We start from the raw sequence: 20,262 nt of genomic DNA on the forward strand, positions 1-20,262 counted from the left end.
CACTATAAACACATTCACCTCACTATCACAGTGCGACAGAAAATTGGCAAGTTAAATCCAAATGTAGCATCATTTGATCAGAAATGTAATTCCTGCGTGTCATATGAATAAACATCTTTAATAATACCGTAAATGATGGCTAGCAGGAGGATGGTAAAAATGGATACTCTTTAAATTCAGTGTCGAGCGTCATTAGTATTTTATTGTGGTCGTCAGGTGGCATCTGTGCGTGTTTAGTCAAAAGGAATAAACCGTAAATGCATGTATTTTACATTAATAAATACCTGTGTGTGTATTTTCAATAAATAAGCAGTAGTTGCTGCTGGCTGACCAAATGTAAAAATGTATTCTAATCCATTAAAACAATTTACCAAACTGCAGCAATGCTATGCTGTAGCACATTTGCTAACCTCTCAAGAATGGACAAGTCTCCACCGCTCAATTTTAGAACCGATTTATTTAAATATGGATCAGAAAAATGTGAGACACTGTCACAGCTTCTGCAGAATGTGAGCACGCTGATGTTGTTTCAGATCATAAGAAAAACGCATTTAGGGACACAGACCCAAGCTAAAAACAGGAAATCCTACATTAACTGCTTGGAATTTTAATTTCTTCTGTTTTACTGAAATCTGAGCTATTCCACGTTACTCGCAGATGCAAGAATAGTTTTTAATCTTTTGGCTGGAGGAGAAAAACCTCCCTGATGTGGATCTGTGGTTAAAAAAAGACCAAACTAATCAAAATCAGAACAGAGATGATTTTCATATACTTTCCTATCATCACCTGCTAGGTGATCAAAGGGGGAGGAGTCAAAGCTGTACTGTAGCTGTGCCAGTCAATGACCAGTTGTGACCAATTAGTATCAATCAAATCCAGTTGCCAAAAAATCAATCAGAAAGGCCAGCGTGGCCAGAAAAAGTGCCATTTTATAATTAAAACAACTGTTTCTTTCAGTGTGGTAGCTAGCATTAGCTAACATCATACAAAATGGGAACACTGTCACTACAAGAGGCGACAGAACATTGTTATTCATGTGATTGCAGTAAATTTCAAGTGATTGAAAAGCAATTTTAAATGAATCAAAACCATCGGAAAAGCATTCAAATCATTCACTCGTTTGACATTAAGCTAAAATATGTGTCGCATATTTGGTTTGAGGGGCGATTTGAACTGTTTTCACCCCCAAATCTTCCCGAAGTCTCAGCACCCGACACTGATCGAGGGTCAAATTGTTTCTGACATCAGATTTGTGAACACGAAGACAGAACATGAAGATCTGAGGAGACCCGATGACAAACTCAACAAAGATCAAAGAAGCCTGAGATCACCTGACGCGTGACAATAACCAATAATCTTGGTTTATTCACGGTCCAGTTTGTCCCAGACGATTCTGGTGCGACAATAAAGACCGAAGATATGATATATAACAAGTTAAATCTGGATCCATTTCAGTCAGAACAAACAAACCATCACATTACGATTTTTACAGAACACATCGTGATGACATCATCATTATCGTATCACAAGGATCGTATATCAAAAAGACACTTTAGTTTAGCCTCAGGTTTAATGCTGTTGTTCGTGGGGGCTTCAGATCTTCCCCGTCATAGATCACTGATCCTCTCGCTCAGGGTCTCAAGCTCCTCCTCCTGCTCTTGGTAAAACTCCGCCCCTCGCCTGCTGTTGCAGAGCGGACTGTTGGCGAGGTGCAGCGGGTAGTCGAGCCCGCTCAGCTCAGCGTGGTGCTGCCAGCGCAGGTCATCGCTCTCGTGGGTGATGTAGCGCTCGTTCATTCGGGTCTCCAGGTTCCTCAGGTCCAGCCACATCTGGTAGTCCTGGTGAGGAAAACAAACCCGCCCCCTCCTGTCAATCATTACTTTTGTGGCTTCTTTACACATGACAAAGAAACAATAATCTCCCTGCTTCTTGGCAAATACGCAGTTGCCATGGAAACAGTCACGAGGTTGTTAATGGTTTGCGAGTGTTCACATCTCCTCAATTTGCATTAAAGTTGGTGACGGAGTCCCACATGGTTCCCTGTTTGGAACAGAGATATTTGTAGTCATCTTTGCCAACTTGGTTAGAAAACAGCAGATTGGTGGATATTCTCTCCATTGTTAAACTCCCGATGAACGAATGGAGGAACCTTCACCCGTGTTGGAAGGACCTGAAGTCCTGAAAGAGCTGAGGTTTCCACAGAACACCAGGACGAGGTTCTGCTGGACCCAACTGCTTTCACCTCTTCTGGACTATTGTGATTCCAAATGATCAGTAGTGAATCTGTAAAGACTCTCCGGGCGGTCCAGGATCTTCTCTACTTCCTTTAACGTGTGGTGAGGTCAGAGGTCAACATTTGCCTGACCTGCAGGAATCGGCGGTGTGTGTTTTCACGTGTGTCGGTGTTGCGTCGGTGCTGCGTCGGTGCTGCTACCTGGAGCCACGGGTGGCTCAGCGTCTTGTCCACGCTGTACCTCTTCCTCATCTTCACCTGCAGCAGGTTGTTGATCAGGTCGATCGCTGCGATGGAGAAGAACAGACGGAGGTAAAACCAGGGTCGCCCCCCCCCCCCTCCCGAAGAGAGGGGCCAGTCGGGGTTAATGAGCAAAGCTAACATGATGTTAACATTTCTTCATGGGTCAGCAGTCTGAACAGCTCTGGAGGCCCGGGGCCCCTCAGATCAACGGGGGCCCCCATCACTCAGCATTATACACATGAATGAAGGAGCACATGAATACGTCTCAATCACACCATCGCTGCTACGCCGCTAATGCTCCCTCCCCTCTCATTTCCTGTTTCTCACAGCAGTCACATGACCTCCACGTCGGCTCTGCACAAGTGGTCAAAAGCGCTCATTAGCGGTTAGCTTCTAACGTGGACACTGCTGCTACCGGCCAGAGCTGTCGGAGACGCGATGACAGTGGCGACTGCAAAAATTGGACGTGAACTCTGAAGTCTGGCCTCAGCCAAAGTTTCTCCTCGTGGAGGCGCAGGAAACGTTCCGAGGTCCAGTAGAGGAAGACGAGGAGGAGGAGGAAGAGTGAGTCAGATAGACGCATTTATAGAAAACCCTGAAAGCAGCGTGAGTCAACCGAAGGACAGGAAGGTGAGAGGAAGCTCTGCAGGTGACGCTCGCCTTATTTCTGTCTGTTGCCATAGAAACCGACCCAGCAGACATTTAGAGTTATGGATGATTTTACCTTCACTCTGCGGTTTTAAGCAGACACGACGGCGATCCCTGACGAGTGATTCAACTCTGATTGATTATTGATCATCTCGTCTCGTGATCACCCGTGAGAGCGGGCCGCCCTGATTCTGGCTGGTTCGGAGGCTGACAGACTTACCGTCTTACCGCCTGCTGACATCGTTTCCACAGAGCTCTTCACAGATGTCGGAGCTCTAAGATTTGGAACAGGAAGTCTCATTCACATGAACCTTTGTCCCTGGCTGTCGTCTCTGGACCTCTGTCCCATGATCTCTGCTCCTCGGCCGTTGACCCTGGACCTCTGCCCCTGGACCTTTGTTTCTGGAGCTTTGACATTTGTCCCTGGATGGGTGTCCCTAGACCTCTGCTCCCGGACCCCTGCCCACATGCTCCCCTATGACACCAAACTGGAGGCATGGACATCAGGACAGAGAAGCCTCACTACCTACAGGACTGTGCCTGAGCAGATCTAAGGTGGCCCAACTGGGTAACTTTCACTGGGATCACTGGGACAGAACATCCAAAAATTTACCTTCTGGCGAGATCTTCTTCCAGGGATGAGGAGGGTACATGAAGGCAGCGTTCTGGATCTGATCGTTGATGTCTTCGTCTTCATTGAAGGGGAACGTTCCGCTGAGACTGTGGACACACAAATGTAATAAGGACGACAGACGAGCTGAACAAAGACACGAGACTCGAGCTCCAACCTGACGTAGATGATGACGCCCACAGACCACATGTCCAACGAGCGGTTGTAGCCTTTGTTTCTCAGAACCTCGGGAGCAAGATACGCCGGCGTGCCAACCACGGAACGCCTGAAGGACTTTTCCCCGATGATCCGAGCAAATCCAAAGTCACAGAGTTTGACCTGATGATCAGGACGAAGGTTAAAGTTCAGGACGAAATTAGATGTCAGAGGGGAAAAAAGCTGAGAAAGATTTGACTGAAATGATCAATTCTGAGGTTAAAAATCAAATTTGGTTAAAAAGATTCTCATGTCCGTAACAAATTCCAAAAATATCCGCTGACCAATCAGGAGATCGGCCGCGGAGGCTCTGGAACCTGAGCCCAGAACCTGCCCCCCCCCACCCGAGAACCTAGACCCTGATCCCAAAATGACTCAGGACCTTGAACCTCAGCTTTGACGGGATCATTCTGACGAGGCAAATTTAAAAGTCACCTGAGGAAATGAGTCTGCAGAAGCCAGCAGGACGTTCTCGGGTTTTAGGTCACAGTGGACGATGTTCTTGAAGTGAAGGTGACGCAGAGCTACCAGGATCTGATGGCAGAGCACAAAGCCACCACAGGGTGGCAGTAGTCCTGATTCTATCTTCAGAATCGTTTTCATTTGTGTTGGACTAGAACAAACTATGAGAACATTCACAGCAGACATGATTTGAGGTTCTTCTAATTAATAAATGTGCCAATGGTTCTTCAACATGGTTCTTATTAATGTGGGAAGGACCTGCGTGACCAGAAACTTGGTGATCCTCTCAGGAAGTCGGCCTTTCTCGCTGGACAGGATCATCTCCAGCATGTCTCCGTGCAGCTTCTCCATCACCACAAACACCCTCTCTGGGGTCTCAAACATGCAGTCCAGGTTGACAACGCCGGGATGATGCAAACTCTGTCCAAAGGATGAAGAATCATCAAAAAATAAGCTTACACAAGTCGTAGGTAATCATCAAAGCTTCCGAGGCTGCAATCTGGTCCAAAAGCTAAGTGAAGATGGTTGGTCTTGCTAGCATTGAAAAGGTTTGGGGAGTCAACCAGGATGGAACCTGGATGGAACTGTGAGGTTAGAGGGAAAGAGGTGAAGAAGGTGGATCTAGAAAAGGGTCAGCAAGACTGAAGGTGAAGGACAGGATGTCCAAATCCAGCCCGGTCAGCGTTTTCTCAGCTGGCCTTTCTGTCCTACCAGGTGGAGGACGCCCCCGGCCCTCGAGGACTGGATTTGGGCAGCCCTGGTGTAGAAGATGGAGGTGAGAGCAGCCATGATGTTTGGCTCAGAGACACTGAGGAGGCAGAGCTGGAAGTGGCAGAGATGAAGATGCTGATGCGCATCATAAATGTGTTCTCCTGCAGGTTCTGACAGTCATCAAAATCACACGTGTGTGTTAAATACCGATGTCTGAACAGGAAGTGAACAGTTCTGCAGGTGTGGAGCAGCAGTGGGACGATGATGTCACACCCACACAGGGTTACCATGGTAATTAATGTTCCTTCACAACAGGACGTCACACCGTTGAACTAAACTGTGTGTGTGTGTGTCTCTTCTTGTCATTGACATATTGAGTTCCAAAACACTGATTCTTCTAGCAAAGTGAGGACATTTTGGCTGGTTCAAGCAACTTTGAAGGAATGTTTGGGGGTTAGAATTGGGTTTAGGTCAGGACCAGGGTTAGGTTAGCGTGTGTGTGTGTGTGTGTGTACCTGCAGTATAGCCACCTCGTTGCGCAGCTGACTCTCCTGCTTGGTTGGGAAACGCAGTTTATCGATGATTTTAATGGCGACGTCTCGACCAGATTTCCTGTGTTTACCTGCATCACACAACTGAGTGATGCCAGTCCAGGACTGGAACTCCACCATCCATCCACCCACTCATCCATCCATCCATCCACCCACCCATCCATCCATCCATCCACCCACCCATCCATCCATCCATCCATCCACCCACCCATCCATCCACTCATCCATCCACCCACCCATCCACTCATCCATCCATCCATCATCCATCCATCCACTCATCCATCCATCCATCCATCCACCCACCCATCCATCCACTCATCCATCCACCCACCCATCCACTCATCCATCCATCCATCCACCCATCATCCATCCATCATCCATCCATCATTCATCCATCCATCCATCCACTCATCCACCCATCCATCCATCCATCCATCCACTCATCCATCCACCCATCCACTCATCCACCCACCCACTCATCCATCCACTCATCCATCTACTCATCCATCCATCCATCCATCCACTCATCCATCTACTCATCCATCCATCCATCCACTCATCCATCCATCCACTCATCCAGTTGTTCCAACGTTCTCTGTTAGAACCTTTTACCTCCATAGACGATGCCAAACTGTCCTGATCCAAGAACCTCATCGGGGAAGATCTGGTACACAGAGTTTACATCCTGACAAACAAACACAGACATCGAATCAACAATGGAGACCCAGCAGGGGGCGGTCACATGACCTTCCATTCTTCACCTTACTGGTTTTGTCCCATTTCTGTTGGAACCATCAGGAATCCTCCGTAAAGAGGGTGAAGGCCGCTACTGACATGACTGACACGATCGTTTGTTAGCTAACCTGACGTAGCTACCTGAAGAAGCCGAGGTGGCCAAGAGCCAAGTCTGATTTTGAAAATGTTGGGCTAACAAAGAGAACCAGCTTTGATGACCAGCGACGGATCACCACCTGGCGGTTCTCAGAGGAACGCAAACTCTTTGATGTCACATGATCTGCCACCGCTTTGACACCACAGCTGTTAAATATTGTCTGCTCTTCCCGTCTCGCCTTTCAGCCGCTAGCTGACAGCCTAATATCACACCTTGAGGAGAGACAGGAGCAGAAATACAATATTAAAATCCTCGTCTCCAAGCTCGCTGCTTAATTACAGCCATCGTCATGGAAACCATTTGGCTGAGTGAGTAATCACAGTAATCTCCGTTAGAGGCATGTTCACCTTTGAGACAGAGAGGTGGAGCCGTGGCCACATTTGAGGAAATATTAATGTTTGATGAAGTGAAAACGGTGACATCACCACAAAATGAGCGAGTGTGTGTGTGTGTGTGTGTGTGTGTGTGTGTGTTGTCTCACCACGTTCTCTTGAATCTGGCAATTGGACACAGAAATACTGATGGAAACTTCTTCTGTTGACAACACACAAACACCGTCAGAGTTGGAGAGACTCATTCAAACGCCGCAGGTTAAAAAGGTCAAAGGTCGCGCCACGTGTCTGCGGCCTCGAGGCGGCGTCCGAGCGCTCTTACTGTGTCCGCTGCAGTGCGAGCTGTTGGACACCCCCGTGGACACGGCGGGCATCAGCGCGTGCTGGATGGCCATCTCCCACATCCGAGCCACATCCTGGCCGACCCCGCTGACCTGCGACACATCAGGGGGTCACAGGGGGACTCAACCACCCCGAAACTGCCGCTCGCTCACCAGAACGCTGCTGCCCGCCAACGCCGAGTCGGCTCTGGGCAGCGCCTCGCCCACGAAGTAAACCAGCGAGGCCGTGGTGATCTCGAAGCAGTGAGGGTTGGCGCCGTCCGACAGCAGAGAGAAGGTCTGGGCCGGTTCCAGGGACAGGATCTCAGACAGAGGGATCTCCTGCGGGAACACACCAGCGCTTCGGTCCTCACCCGCCCACAGACGGACTTTTAACGAGACACCACAGAAGAAGACACCGCCTCACCTTATAGTATTTACTTCCCGTGTCGTTGTGAAACAGCGTGATGCATTTACTGTCCAACCTCCAGTAGTGTCGTTTCCTCTGAAAGGAAGAAAAGTGAGGGCGAGTTTTCAACCCTCCGTTAAAACCTTTCCGCCAAGGCGGGACACACCTGGACACACCTGTCAGTCACATGTCACGTGTGTGTGTGTGTGTGTGTGTGAGCATGAAGGTACCAGAGTGTCCTTGCTGGTGTAGTGGACCATCCAGCCCTCCTTCATCACGTTGCTGCTCTTCCTCTTGGTATGTTTGACGGACTGAACCACTCGCATCAGGGGGATGTTGTTACTGGTGGACGGGCTGGGGGGGGGGGGGGGGGAACCAGGCTCTGTCACGTGCACGCGTTTATGCACGTGCGCATGTCCGAGCGTGCGCGTCTGCTCACCTGATGGCTCGGTTGGACTCGTCCGCGTCCGGGTCGTGCAGGTCACAGAGGTCACTCGGCCCCGCCTCCAGCAGCAGGCCCCCGTCCGTCAGGAGCGCCTCGTCCATGTCGTCCAACAGACCGTCGCCTCTGTCCACGTCATGGTCGTCAAGGCAACCCTCCACGACAACGTCTGAGTCGGCACCTGGACTCAGGAGTTCTGGTGAAGCCAAGACAGCGTGAGCGTGTGTGTTTTACAGGTGGGTGTGTTTTACAGGTGGGTGTGTTTCAGGTGTGTGTGTTTCAGGTGAGTGTTTTACAGGTGTGTGTGTTTCAGGTGTGTGTGTTTCAGGTGTGTGTGTTTTACAGGTGTGTGTGTTTCAGGTGTGTGTGTTTCAGCTGTGTGTGTTTCAGCTGTGTGTGTTTCAGGTGTGTGTGTTTCAGGTGTGTGTGTTTCAGCTGTGTGTGTTTCAGGTGTGTGTGTTTCAGCTGTGTGTTTCAGCTGTGTGTGTTTCAAGTGTGTGTTTCAAGTGTGTGTGTTTCAGGTGTGTTTGTTTCAGCTGTGTGTGTTTCAGCTGTGTGTGTTTCAGGTGTGTGTGTTTCAGGTGTGTGTGTTTCAGGTGTGTGTGTGTTTTACAGGTGTGTGTGTTTCAGGTGTGTGTGTTTCAGGTGTGTGTTTCAGGTCTGTGTGTTTTACAGGTGTGTGTGTTTCAGGTGTGTGTGTTTCAGGTGTGTGTGTTTCAGGTGTGTGTGTGTTTTACAGGTGTGTGTGTTTCAGGTGTGTGTGTTTTACAGGTGTGTGTGTTTCAGGTGTGTGTGTGTTTCAGCTGTGTGTGTTTCAGGTGTGTGTGTTTCAGCTGTGTGTGTTTCAGGTGTGTGTGTTTCAGGTGTGTGTGTGTTTCAGGTGTGTGTGTGTTTTACAGGTGTGTGTGTTTCAGGTGTGTGTGTTTTACAGGTGTGTGTGTTTCAGGTGTGTGTGTGTTTCAGCTGTGTGTGTTTCAGGTGTGTGTGTTTCAGCTGTGTGTGTTTCAGGTGTGTGTGTTTCAGGTGTGTGTGTTTCAGGTGTGTGTGTGGCCAAACGTGCCTCCGTTCCTGGAAACTTCTCCCAGGCAGTTGTTTGGCACTTTGGCAGCACATCGTTTATGACAGTTAAATTTACAGTCTGAGGAGGAAAAGAGCAAACACACACACACACACGCACACACACTTACTTTAAACATTCTGACAGCTGATCCACTTCCCATATATGCTAAGCCCCGCCCCTGGGGTGACGCCCACCTTTACACTGCAGCCCCTGTCTGAAGAGGCCTTTGAGCAGCTTCTTGCAGTGCTGGCAGACGGTGGGTCGGGTGTACGAGTGGATCAGGAACGTGTGAGGAACTTTGACCTTTGACAGCAACAGCTTGTCGAGCTCGATGGGGCGACCGATGTAGGACTGGGAGCTGGAGCGCCGCTCCCTCCCGGGGAAGTAATCTAACTGGCTTTTCTGCTGTGTGCATGAGTCAAACGATGTCAAACCGGCCCCAGTAAAATTGATCAGTGAAAATTGACGTTTTTTAACGTAGTTTTTAGTGAAACATTGCTGGTAACACGTACCTCCATGTTGGGAGAGACTGGTGACTGGAGAGGAAAGACAGAGGTTACTAACATCTCGGGATTAAATCCAGACCTTCTGGAGCTACACCGTTAGCATTAGCCTCCACTGAGAACATTCAAACACACACACGACTTTACTGACCAGTAGCGCCTCATCAGTGTAGTGGGGGGGGGAGGGCTCAGCAGAGAGCGGACGGCCAAAGTTGACCAGCCCCCCCGTTAGCGAGACGTTGGACGAGCGGCGCCGCCTCACGCCACTGCAGTTGTTGGGGATCTTAAAGGCGCAGCGCTTGTGATAGTTCAGGCCGCAGCCTGGACAGGAAACAGGAAACAGGATGTGACGAGAGCCTCAGGCGTCCGTCAGGACACCTAAAAACATCGTCTCACCTTCACACTTGAGCCCCTGGCGTACGAGCCCCCACAGCATCTCGCCGCAGTGGTCGCAAAAGGCGGGAGCGCGGTACGAGTGGACGAAGAGACAGTGCGGACGGATCTGGAAGTCCTCCACGGTGGCCGAAGCTGCGGGAGAGACGCCATCAGAGCCGAGTCACCCGTCAGCAGCCGTCACCTGTTACCCCCTGCTGGGCTGGACCGGCCCCCCACATTACCAGGTCTCCCATTATTGCACAAATGTTATGGTGCGACTCTTTAAATCCAGCCAGGACGCGTCCTTCCTGCTCCAGCCGGGACCGGACTGGGACCTCCTGCTGGTGAACCCACCTCTCCGGGTCACCCTCCCTCCTAGACTCCTGAGTTTCAACGTTCTGCCTCCCGTGACAGACTGGTTCAGGATCTGCAGACTGGTTTTTTTTTTCTTAATTTCTTTGACATCTTTACTCTGACTGGAAGTACTGGGACAAACCCAAAGTTTCCAGTGAGCCGGAGCGCTTCTCCTGGAGCCCGAGACGGGGGAACTTCCGGCTGCGCGGCTCGTTAGCGGAGACGCCGACAGTGTGAAAATGGGATTTATTGAATGGAATAAAGCAGCAGAGGAGACGGTAAACACGGCGGCGGTGCGGAACAGTAATGAACGGGTCGTTAGCGGGTATTTTGTAAATGTTTGGGAGGTTGGAGAGGCTCTTAGCGGGTGCAGATGGACCGAGTGTGCGTCTGCTCGGCCAGCAGGCTTGGCGAGGCTCATCGCCGCTTTCCGATATCTCCATCATTTTCCCTCTTTCTCCCAGCGTGCGACTGCGAGTGTGTCTTGCCTTTTAGCGGGTTTTTTTTCTCCCCCCACAAACACACACTCGTCCGGTGGTCCTCCAGCAGAAAGAGTCTCTGATTAGACATTCTGCTGCAGGAAATTACCTCCATTTATTCAAATTATTGTTTATGGCTTTTGTTTAGAGGGCCAGCACACGTTTGGAAGTGTGAACGTGTTCCTGAACTGTTATTACATGCTTCAGAAAAACAGTGTGTGTGTGTGTGTGTGTGTGTTTCTAGGTAGTCTTCATATAAATCTAAATGTCTGTTTGTATGCGAATTAGCAGCATTAAGTAGCGCTAGCTGGCTCTTTAGTCACCAGCTAGTCTGTGTGTGTGTGTGTTCTTGTACTTGTGTCCCAAAAATCCTCATTCTACTAGTAAAGTGAGGACATTTTGGCTGGTCCTCATTATTTCAATGGACAGTTTGAGGGTTAAGACTTGGTTTTAAGGTTGAGGGTTAATTTGGGATGGTTAGGGCAGAGTATGTGAGAGTGTGTGTGTGTGTGTGTGTGTGTGTGTGTGTGTGAGACAGAGAGAGAGAGAAGATGTCTTCCTGTATTTCGTGTATTGATGTTTCATCAGTGGAGTCAAAAACAACCTGCAGCAGAAACACTGAAGGATGGATTTGGGTGCTGCTGTTGTTGTTGTTGTTGTTGTTGTTACGGTTGCTATAGCCGTTGATGGCTGTTCCATTACAGACAGATTACTGTCAGAAGTTATGAGGATCACAAACAGACCTCATCTCACTTTGGACACGATCACGTTTTCGTTGTTTTGTCGACTCAACGTCTAAAGCTTCAAACGCCGTCTGTAGAAACCGATGCTGCTTAAATTCTGCCTTTTTGTTGCGTTGTTTTGACTTCCATCACAGATGCAACGTGAACACACACACACACGCGCGCACACTCTGCTGATTGGTGACAGACGGGAAGCATCTAAACAGCAGCTGTTAGCCTATTAGCAGTTAGCATGGCGCGGTGTGACCAGCTGAGTCCCGAGGCGGACGACAGCCAGACGTTTCTCAGAAACATCTGGAAACATCTGCAGTTCCCGTTCCCCGAGAACTTCAGTTTGGGAGCGTCTGCTGTGGTTGTGGTGATTGACAGTTACCAGACAACACGACCTCCACCAGGTCTCCCTCCTGGATCTGAGAGGCTGAGCGCAGCAGCTGGAGGACGTTCTCAGAGGCCTGGTCATGGCGGAACAGCAGGATCTTGTCGTACATTCCGTAGAACACACACTCGGGTATCTGCAGAAACACAGGGGAGGGACGGTCACAACGCCGCTGTGGCCAGCAGGGGGCGACGCTCCGCAACCCGGACACACGATATCGGGCCAGAAGGTCCTCAAACGCGATCATCTTCGGTAAAGTGGCGGCTCTGTTGGCTTTGTGGTAAACGGAGAACGGAGGCTTGAAGGACAGAAAAAGCTTCTAAACATTAAACCTTCAGACAGAGTGAAGCTAATTTACGCACTTGATGAAATCACACGTTTGTTCCGATGGCGTTCCGTGTCCTTGAAACGCACCCACGGTAATGTCCTCACAGCAACAGTGATGCTGGCCGACACTTATGGAAAAAACCCATTAGGATGAGAGTCCTGTCACCATGACAACAGTTACACGATGCCACTTATAACAAGGCCTGCGTGATGTCTATCACTGTGTGTGTGTTCTATTTGCTGCACACGGAGTACCTAAATACTTATTCTACTAGCAAAGTGAGGACATTTTTGGGAAGTGAGGGCATTCTGGCAGGTCCTCACATCTTCAAAAGGACTGAAGGTTAAGACTTAGGATAGAATTAGGTTTAGATGAAGGTCAGTGGAAGAGTTGGGGAATGTTTTATGTCCTCACACAGGTAGTTATACAAGGATGTGTGTGCGTGTGTGTGTGTGTGTGTGTGTGCTGTTTTTGAGCGTGCCGATTGGTTAAACAGTTGCGGCTGTAGATGAGGTCAAAGGTCACCATCAGCAGCAGGAATGAGTGAACTTGGGTTACTTTGGAACGTCTGTGATTGGACGGGCAGCTGGGTGGGCGGGGCCATGACAGCTGACCCCCGACCCAGATAAGCAGAGGAAGAACATCAGCTGCCTGAAAAGCTAAAATCACCAGACACCCAACATCCATCGGACTTTCTGATGACCCGGAGACGATCCAAGCGGTTGGAGGGTGGAAGCGGAGCAGGAGGAGAGGAGGGGTTCATTTTACGTGGTTTCTCCTGCGATTCGGCTGCTCGCTACGATCCAGCAGAACATCACGACACGTGTTCTTGACACGGACGTCCTGGCAACAGACCAGCTGAACGTCACTGCAGGACCTATTTTCACTGGCGGATGAATCCATGTCATCGGCTGTTTCCAGATGATGCACGTACGCACGACACGGTGGTTTGAAACAGAATATACTGATGTAAAAAAAAATATTGGGGGGACGAGGTGAAGGGATGAAAATGTGATGAAAGAGAACAATAACATGTTCTGGGCTCCTTTATTCAGTGTGTGTGTGTGTGTGTGTGTCTCACATAATGGCCCTCAGAAGGACACTTCACTGCTGCAATAATCATCAGTTGCCAGGCAACAGGGAGAAACCACAAGCGACAGAAAAACACAGCTTTAGTATTATTACTGTTACAGAGAGAGAGCGAGTGTGTGTGTGTGTGTGTGTGTGTGTGTGTGTGTGTCAGTGAGAGAGAGAGACCGCAGCAGCACGGTTGACACCTGTGGACCTGACACAAAGGTCAGATATGTTGAGACGGGCCTTCGGGGTCAAAGGTCAGAGTGGAACACAAACAGGAAGTCAGATTGGAGCCATATTGGATTATTTAGTCATGAAGTTTTTCTGGCGGCGCTGCAGCAAAAGATGGCCGAAGTTCTCCTGACGTTCAGGAGCTTCGTCCACTCTCCGCGATTTAATCTCCCATAATTCCAGAGTGTGTCTGACAGATAAACACGCCGCCACGTCCAAGAGACGCAGATTTGGCCTCACAACCATAGGAACATTGTGTGTGTGACATCTGTCACGTTGTTTCTGTCTGTGGAGCAGGAAAAAGAAGCAGAGAAGAAGAGAAGCCCCGCAGAGCGAACAAAGACGGGACAACCGACGCTCGCAGTGAGTCACCGCTCTGACGAACGAACGCTGGCTCGCACGCAGGAAGCACACCGCAGGGCGCCGCTCTCACGTGCCGGCGGAGGCTCCGCCTACAGAGCGTAAACCGGCGTCCGTCAGCGGCAGCCGCCAAGGGTCAAGGCCCTGACAGGGTTGACCTCTGACCTTCGAACACAGGAATTGGACTCATGACGATACATAAACCGCAACACCGTAACCACTGCTTTGACCTTAATGTTCCTGAAGTTCTTACATCATTAGCTTGAGCTTCACCCACTAGAAACCTGCCACATGCTAACCTGCAACATGCTAACCTGCAACATGCTAACCTGCAACATGCTAACCTGCAACATGCTAACCTTTGATGTGAACAAGGTCCAAATCAAAGACAATTATAGATGAAACACATCACATGACCATCGTTACTATAGACACCTGGAGCACGGCTCTTTCATCTTCCCGATTGCTTATTCTGGCACTCGCGCACGTGCACATACACGCACGTGCACACACGCTCTGGCTCATGACAGTCATGAAAAACCAGATGAAGTTTCAGATCATCGTCGGCAGATCTCTGTCTCAGTGTCACTTCCTGTGTTGAGCTCGGTCAGTACTGTTAGCTTGGGCTGTGCCTGCTAAGAGCTCCCTGTAACCATGGTTACGCCTCCTGCTGCCACGCTGTTTGATTGGTTGGAACTTATTGTCGCTGAGCATCGCTGAGGTTTCAGTGGAAGCAAAGCTTCAGAACTTTGGAGGATCACCCCGGTCAGCACCCGCGCGACACTGACGTCACATACGTCAGAAATAAATAAATAAATAAATAATAATCCAGGATCCCCCCCCCCCCCCGTCCGAGTTCGGTCAACGTGATCCTGTTCTGGTCCAATCATCTATACATTTCAAATTTAGGAAAAAGTTGCTGGTTCAAACTTCGGCCCCAGTTACCTTCTGGTCCACGATGGAGCAGGCCACCTCCCGGACCTGGCTCAGGCTGAGCTCCGCGGCGTCCAGCAGCACCGGCTCCCGGCTCAGGCCGATCTGGATGTGGAAGGAGATCACTCCTCCTCCTCCTGCTCCTCCTGCTCCTGCTCCGGTCCCGCCGCTGCTCCCTCCAGAGAACGGGAGCGGGCTGGGAGCGCGGATCAGCGGAGGCGCACTCATCGTGTCCCCGGAGAGTTGGAGTCCCGCAGGAACCGCAGCAGAACTTCAGCGGGTCTGTGGTGGCGCGGCGGCGCACGCGCGCGCACCTCCGCGGGGGGAAGAAGGCACCGACAGCGGAGTTTCGCAACTGATCAAGTGCAGAAAAACCCGGAGGAAGAGGCTCGGCTGAGGCGCGAGGACACGCGCGGGGAACGGAGAGGGAGAACACGCATGACGACTGCGTGACGGGACCGCAGAGCCGCGAGGACTCCGGCGGACGGAGCCGAGCGCGTCAACAGCGCCCTGCGGGGGGGAGGAGGCGCGGGGAGGAGGCGGTCAGCAGCTGATCGCACTTCTTTCTAATTAACCTGCAGAGTCACGTGGTCCCGCCTCTGGCGCCATCTGTCAATCACCGGAACAGCGGAGTTAAAGTCTCAAAGTCTGCCTGAGAAATGAGCTGTTCCTCTTTTTTTTCCCCCCATAAACTTTTACATTTAAAGTTGTCCAGGAGCCTCTGACGTCACCGACCCTCCGACGTGCGTCTGCGGCGTCTCCCCGAGGTCAGGTCCGCGCGCCCGTGATTGGCTCAGGTGTGTTTGCGGGCGAGCCAATCAGAGCCAGCGTCAGGCTGCGTCAGAGACAGCAACACGTCAACGGGAGGCGCGTGTGCACGCGCGTGTCAGAGAGACAACACACACACATACACACACACCTGTTGAATGAAAGTCACAGGACAGAGTGAAATGAGTTGGTTGCTAGGAGACACATGCGTAAACACAATGACACACACTTCTGTCAGTCCTCCCACGCCTCAACCTCCATCATCTCCTTTCTGTGCTTATTTATGGACCACATGCATGCGCGTGTGTGTGCGTGTGCGTGTGCACATGAAGAGCAGTCTGGATTACCTGATCCACATCCCACCATAATTCAGCGCTGGTGTCTGAGGTCAGGCCACTTCCTGTCTGACGCTGCCGTAGCCCCGCCCACTCCCCGACGGTCTTATTTATAAGCCGATGATTCAGAGACGTTCCTGCATCTGCTCTGACACAGCGCCCCTTGTGGGCGGCGCCAGAAATAAGCCCGAGCCCGACGTTCGAAGTGAACGCTCGCTTGGCGGTTCATCGCCCGCCAGATCAGCCGGGACGCCGAACGGCGTGATCCTGCTCCCAGCACAGATCGCTGATCTCCAGAGTCGGGCAGGAAAAACCTTCCTCCGAAACATCTCCTCTGTTGCCATGGATACAGTCGGTTTCACCTGGAGTCATGAGTTCTTGTGGTTTGAGAAAGGGTTCTGCTTTTGGGTCCACTTCCTGTTTGTGGCCGCTAACCTGCGTGACTTTCACACACACACACACACACACACACACACACACACACACACACACACGCTATTATATTTAACCTCATATTTGAGCTTTTGTTCTGTCGTCCTGATGAAGATTCACCACAGAAGAAGACCAGCTGCCCCTGCGGCTAACGCCATTGCCGGCTAACAGGCTAACGAGGCAGGCTAGCCTGGCTCAGCCACGGTAGCGGCGCGCTGTCCTACTTTACCGGCGTGTTTGTGCGAGCGAATCGCCGTGGAAATGAAAACAGCGGCGGAGAAGAATGGAAGCCCCTCAGAACTCATCAACAAGCTGTTAAATAATTCATCTGATTAAAATCTCGCCGCGCTCCCTCCATTCTGCAGCACTTCACACACTCCCATGTTCACACAGCTTTGTAGCGACACACACCGTTCATTCACACTCATGCATGAGTGAAACTGAACACACACATGAACAAACTGACAGATTTGACACCCACCAGCCCCCCCCGCCGCCGCCGCCGCCATCACGGGTGATAATCCTGTCGCTGTGGGACGGCGAGATGCAGCTAAAGTGCTAAAAAGCTGCCGTCTCTTCCATAAACTTGTTGTATGTTGTTGTGGAAATGTTTTGAACCGAAGTTTGCCGACGGCGGCGTGCGGCGAGGTACAACAATACGAGAGGAGGCTGGAGCTTGGCGGCGCGTCAGCCTGCAGGTCGCGGGGTCACGCCTGCAGCAAGTAACAGTTTGCCTTCGTTCCTGTCACATTGTTGGAGGGAAAACTGAGACACAAACACACGGAGACGATGTCGGGACTGTTCAGAGCTTCAGAACTCAGCCAATCAGAACCCCCCGGGTCCGTCTGAGGGTTCTGCCTCGACACGGCCGAACCATCGGGTCGCGTCTCGTTTTTGGAGCGTTTTCAGACGTTGGACACAGACTGAATGGTTGACTGATTGACTGACAGCTACATTTACACACACACACACACACACGCGCACACACACGCGGGCAGGTTGTGAACGTCAGGGTGACGATGACACCCTCACCCCGTGCTGGCTGTTTCCCCGGTGAGCTGTATGTAAATATTGTCGGCGCCTGCTGCTGAGCCGCCGGCGTTCAGCTCTCATTTCCTGACAGATGTTGATGAAGAAAAAGATGAAAACAGCACCGCAAAAAAGGTGACAGGTCTGGAAAGGTGCCCCCCCAACAATTAAATGTCAGAAGTCGTCAGGTTGATTTAAAAATGAGACAAAGGAAACGTGCTCACATGACAAATCTGTGCAAAATCACTAAAACGATTCTATTTCATTAATGTCGCGCTAGCTAACACTTAGATTTGCTCAGATTATGCTAGCTCTAAATCTTTAGAATCTTTGGAAATGTTACTTCAGTAGCATTGAATTCATTGCATTCATTGTCATATGGCTACAACAGTTAGCTTTCTTAGCATTACCTAACTTTAGCAAAGTTAATTGATTGACACAAGGTTAGGCTAACAGATCTTAGCAATTATTACAGAACCCGACTGGGTCGCTGGCATGAATTTGTGCTAGCTGATATCTGAAGCATCGGAATTAGCTAAAACAGCAGCTACGATGTTGTCGTCGGTCATCGTCATCGATTCGCAAAGAGCCAAAATCATTTTCTCCTTTACCTCAGGCGAGAACATTTGAGCTAGCGTGTTTGTGTTCTCCGAGGTTTTTCTATAAGCAGCAGATGAAGTGAAATCATTTGTATTCTGTCACCTTCTTCACCGTGAAGCTGCGACCGCCGCCGCCGCCGCTCTGACATGATTAAATAAAGGCTGTTGGGTAATTTATTCCTCCGTGTTTCCGAGGAACATGTGTCGTGAGAAAGTCGACGTTCCTCAGGAGAACGCCTTTTGTTACTGACTCGTTAATCTATTTTAAAAGTGGCAGGTGAGGAACGCCACCCCCCATCAAATCTGATACGATCAAATTCAAACGAGAGTAAGAGCCCGTGCACGCGCGTGCGCACGCTTTTGTCTAATGGAAAACGTAAAAGATTTTTCACATCGTTTTTTTTTTTTTGGGGGGGGGGGGGGGTGAAAAACCGCCAAAACTTCCCCGCCAAAATCAACAAAACCCGAAAAGTCCGCGCGCACCGCCAACTTTCGACAGCTGAGGTCGCGCGTCGCGTGACTGATCCGGGGTTTCCTACCTGTTAGCGCCGGGGCTAATAAAGCTAATGCGATGGATGACCAGAGCAGCGCAGACGCCACTTGAATTCTTCATATATCTGTTTTCTAATGTTTTCCTGGGACCTTGTCGTCATGACGACCACTGCTGCGCGTGTCACCGCCGGCAGCTGCCAGATAATGAGGTTGTTTGTTGCCGCAATTACGCGCTGAGCTTAACGATGCAGCTGTAGCGACACCTGGCGGCGGCGCCCAAGCGACCACGTCCCCTCACACTCGGTCCGGAACGTCGACGGAAACGTTGCGTTATTGTTTCCTCACTTCCTGTTTCACGGTGATGGAACCATGTTGGCCCATCGGCCGCCGGGTTGTTTACATGACAAGTACGTGGTCAACACGTCTTACCTCATGTTTGCATGAATATTGTCTCTGTCAGTGTGTGTGTGTGTGTGTGCGTGCGTGTGTGCGTGTGTGGGTGTGTGTGTGTGTGTGTTGGAAACCAGTACATGACCCATCTCACACCTAATAGAGCCCACAGGGACATGGGCAAGTTTACAGTTACCAGCTGTAAATTAAGATGTGTGTGTGTGTGTGCGCGTGTGTGTGTGTGTGCGTGTGTGTGTGTGAGACACAGAGAGAGTCTATAGGGAGCCTTAATAACTGTTATCTGTCCCACTGGTCCTCATCATCACCCCCACCACACACACATCCTGGTACTACTGTTGTTGTGGGGACATCTTAGACATAATACATTACCCAGCTCCTTACCCCGACCACCAGAGCTAACCCCTAACTCTGACCTTTACCCTGACCTTTACCCTGACCTTTACCCTAATTTAAACACATTTCTAACCTCAACCCTGAAGAAACCCTCAAATAGTCATTTAAAGTTCTGAGGCCCGACCACAATGTCCTAATTTCCTAAAAATGTCCTCACTTTGCTAGATAAACTAGAATATTGGTACTCAGTATGTACAAGAACACACACAGACACACACACACAAACATTATTATTATTATTGTTGTTATTAGCTGTATTAGTATTAAAAATGGCTTAAATGGTAACTGTGATGTAGCAAATTAAGCTTTAGTCTTGATGTCGATTATTCTGTAAAACCTAGCCTCATTATGTGTGTGTGTGTGCGTGCGTGTGCGTGTGTGTGTGTGTGTGCGTGCGTGTGTGTGTGTGTGTGTTTAATTGCAGCAGCTTGCTCTGGTCCACGTCTCCTGGCTGCAGGTTAACCTGCGGCGGCCTCGACTCGTTGACTCTCCCCACTAACGAGGCTGCTGCTCCTGTTCCTCCTGTCCTCAGTGGTGACCATGATGGTGACCACGGCGGTGACCACGGCGGTGACCACAGCGGTGACAACGATGGTGACCACGAAGGTGACCACGGCGGTGACCACGGCGGTGACCACGATGGTGACCACGATGGTGACCACGGCGGTGACCACGGCGGTGACCACGGTGACCACGGTGGTGACCACGGCGGTGACAACGATGGTGACCACGATGGTGACCACGGCGGTGACCACGATGGTGACCACGACGGTGACCACGGTGACCACGGTGGTGACCACGGCGGTGACCACGGTGACCACGATGGTGACGACGGCGGTGACCACGATGGTGACCACGATGGTGACCACGGCGGTGACCACGGCGGTGACCACGATGGTGACCACGGCGGTGACAACG

The 20,262-nt window shown here is 50.6% G+C and overlaps 1 protein-coding gene across 4 annotated transcripts; it reads right to left on the reverse strand.

Annotated features, from left to right (window-relative positions):
* Window positions 1-442: 442 nt before the first annotated feature.
* On the reverse strand, window positions 443-15,243 carry prkd1 (protein kinase D1). 4 transcript variants are annotated; one of them, XM_029833040.1, is made up of 22 exons: window positions 14,898-15,243; window positions 11,957-12,095; window positions 10,029-10,160; window positions 9,784-9,953; window positions 9,642-9,665; window positions 9,324-9,531; window positions 9,130-9,207; window positions 8,067-8,265; window positions 7,858-7,981; window positions 7,646-7,723; window positions 7,393-7,560; window positions 7,221-7,332; window positions 7,048-7,100; window positions 6,287-6,359; window positions 5,639-5,745; window positions 4,671-4,832; window positions 4,386-4,484; window positions 3,913-4,073; window positions 3,738-3,844; window positions 3,436-3,612; window positions 2,435-2,520; window positions 443-1,838 (listed from the first exon to the last, which is right to left on the reverse strand). In XM_029833040.1, exons 1-22 carry the CDS (start codon window positions 15,111-15,113, stop codon window positions 1,608-1,610), a joined length of 2,904 nt encoding a protein of 967 aa, XP_029688900.1. In that variant the 5' UTR covers window positions 15,114-15,243; the 3' UTR covers window positions 443-1,607. The 4 variants fall into 4 exon arrangements, 3 of the variants coding, with proteins under 3 accessions (XP_029688900.1, XP_029688899.1, XP_029688901.1); XM_029833039.1 differs by having other exon boundaries at window positions 9,324-9,534; XR_003887649.1 differs by having other exon boundaries at window positions 1,799-1,838; window positions 3,345-3,612; window positions 9,324-9,534.
* Between the last annotated feature and the right edge of the window lie 5,019 nt (window positions 15,244-20,262).

The sequence above is a fragment of the Takifugu rubripes genome, chromosome 2 (genome assembly GCF_901000725.2).
Source record: "Takifugu rubripes chromosome 2, fTakRub1.2, whole genome shotgun sequence".
Classification (NCBI taxonomy): Eukaryota; Metazoa; Chordata; class Actinopteri; order Tetraodontiformes; family Tetraodontidae; genus Takifugu; species Takifugu rubripes.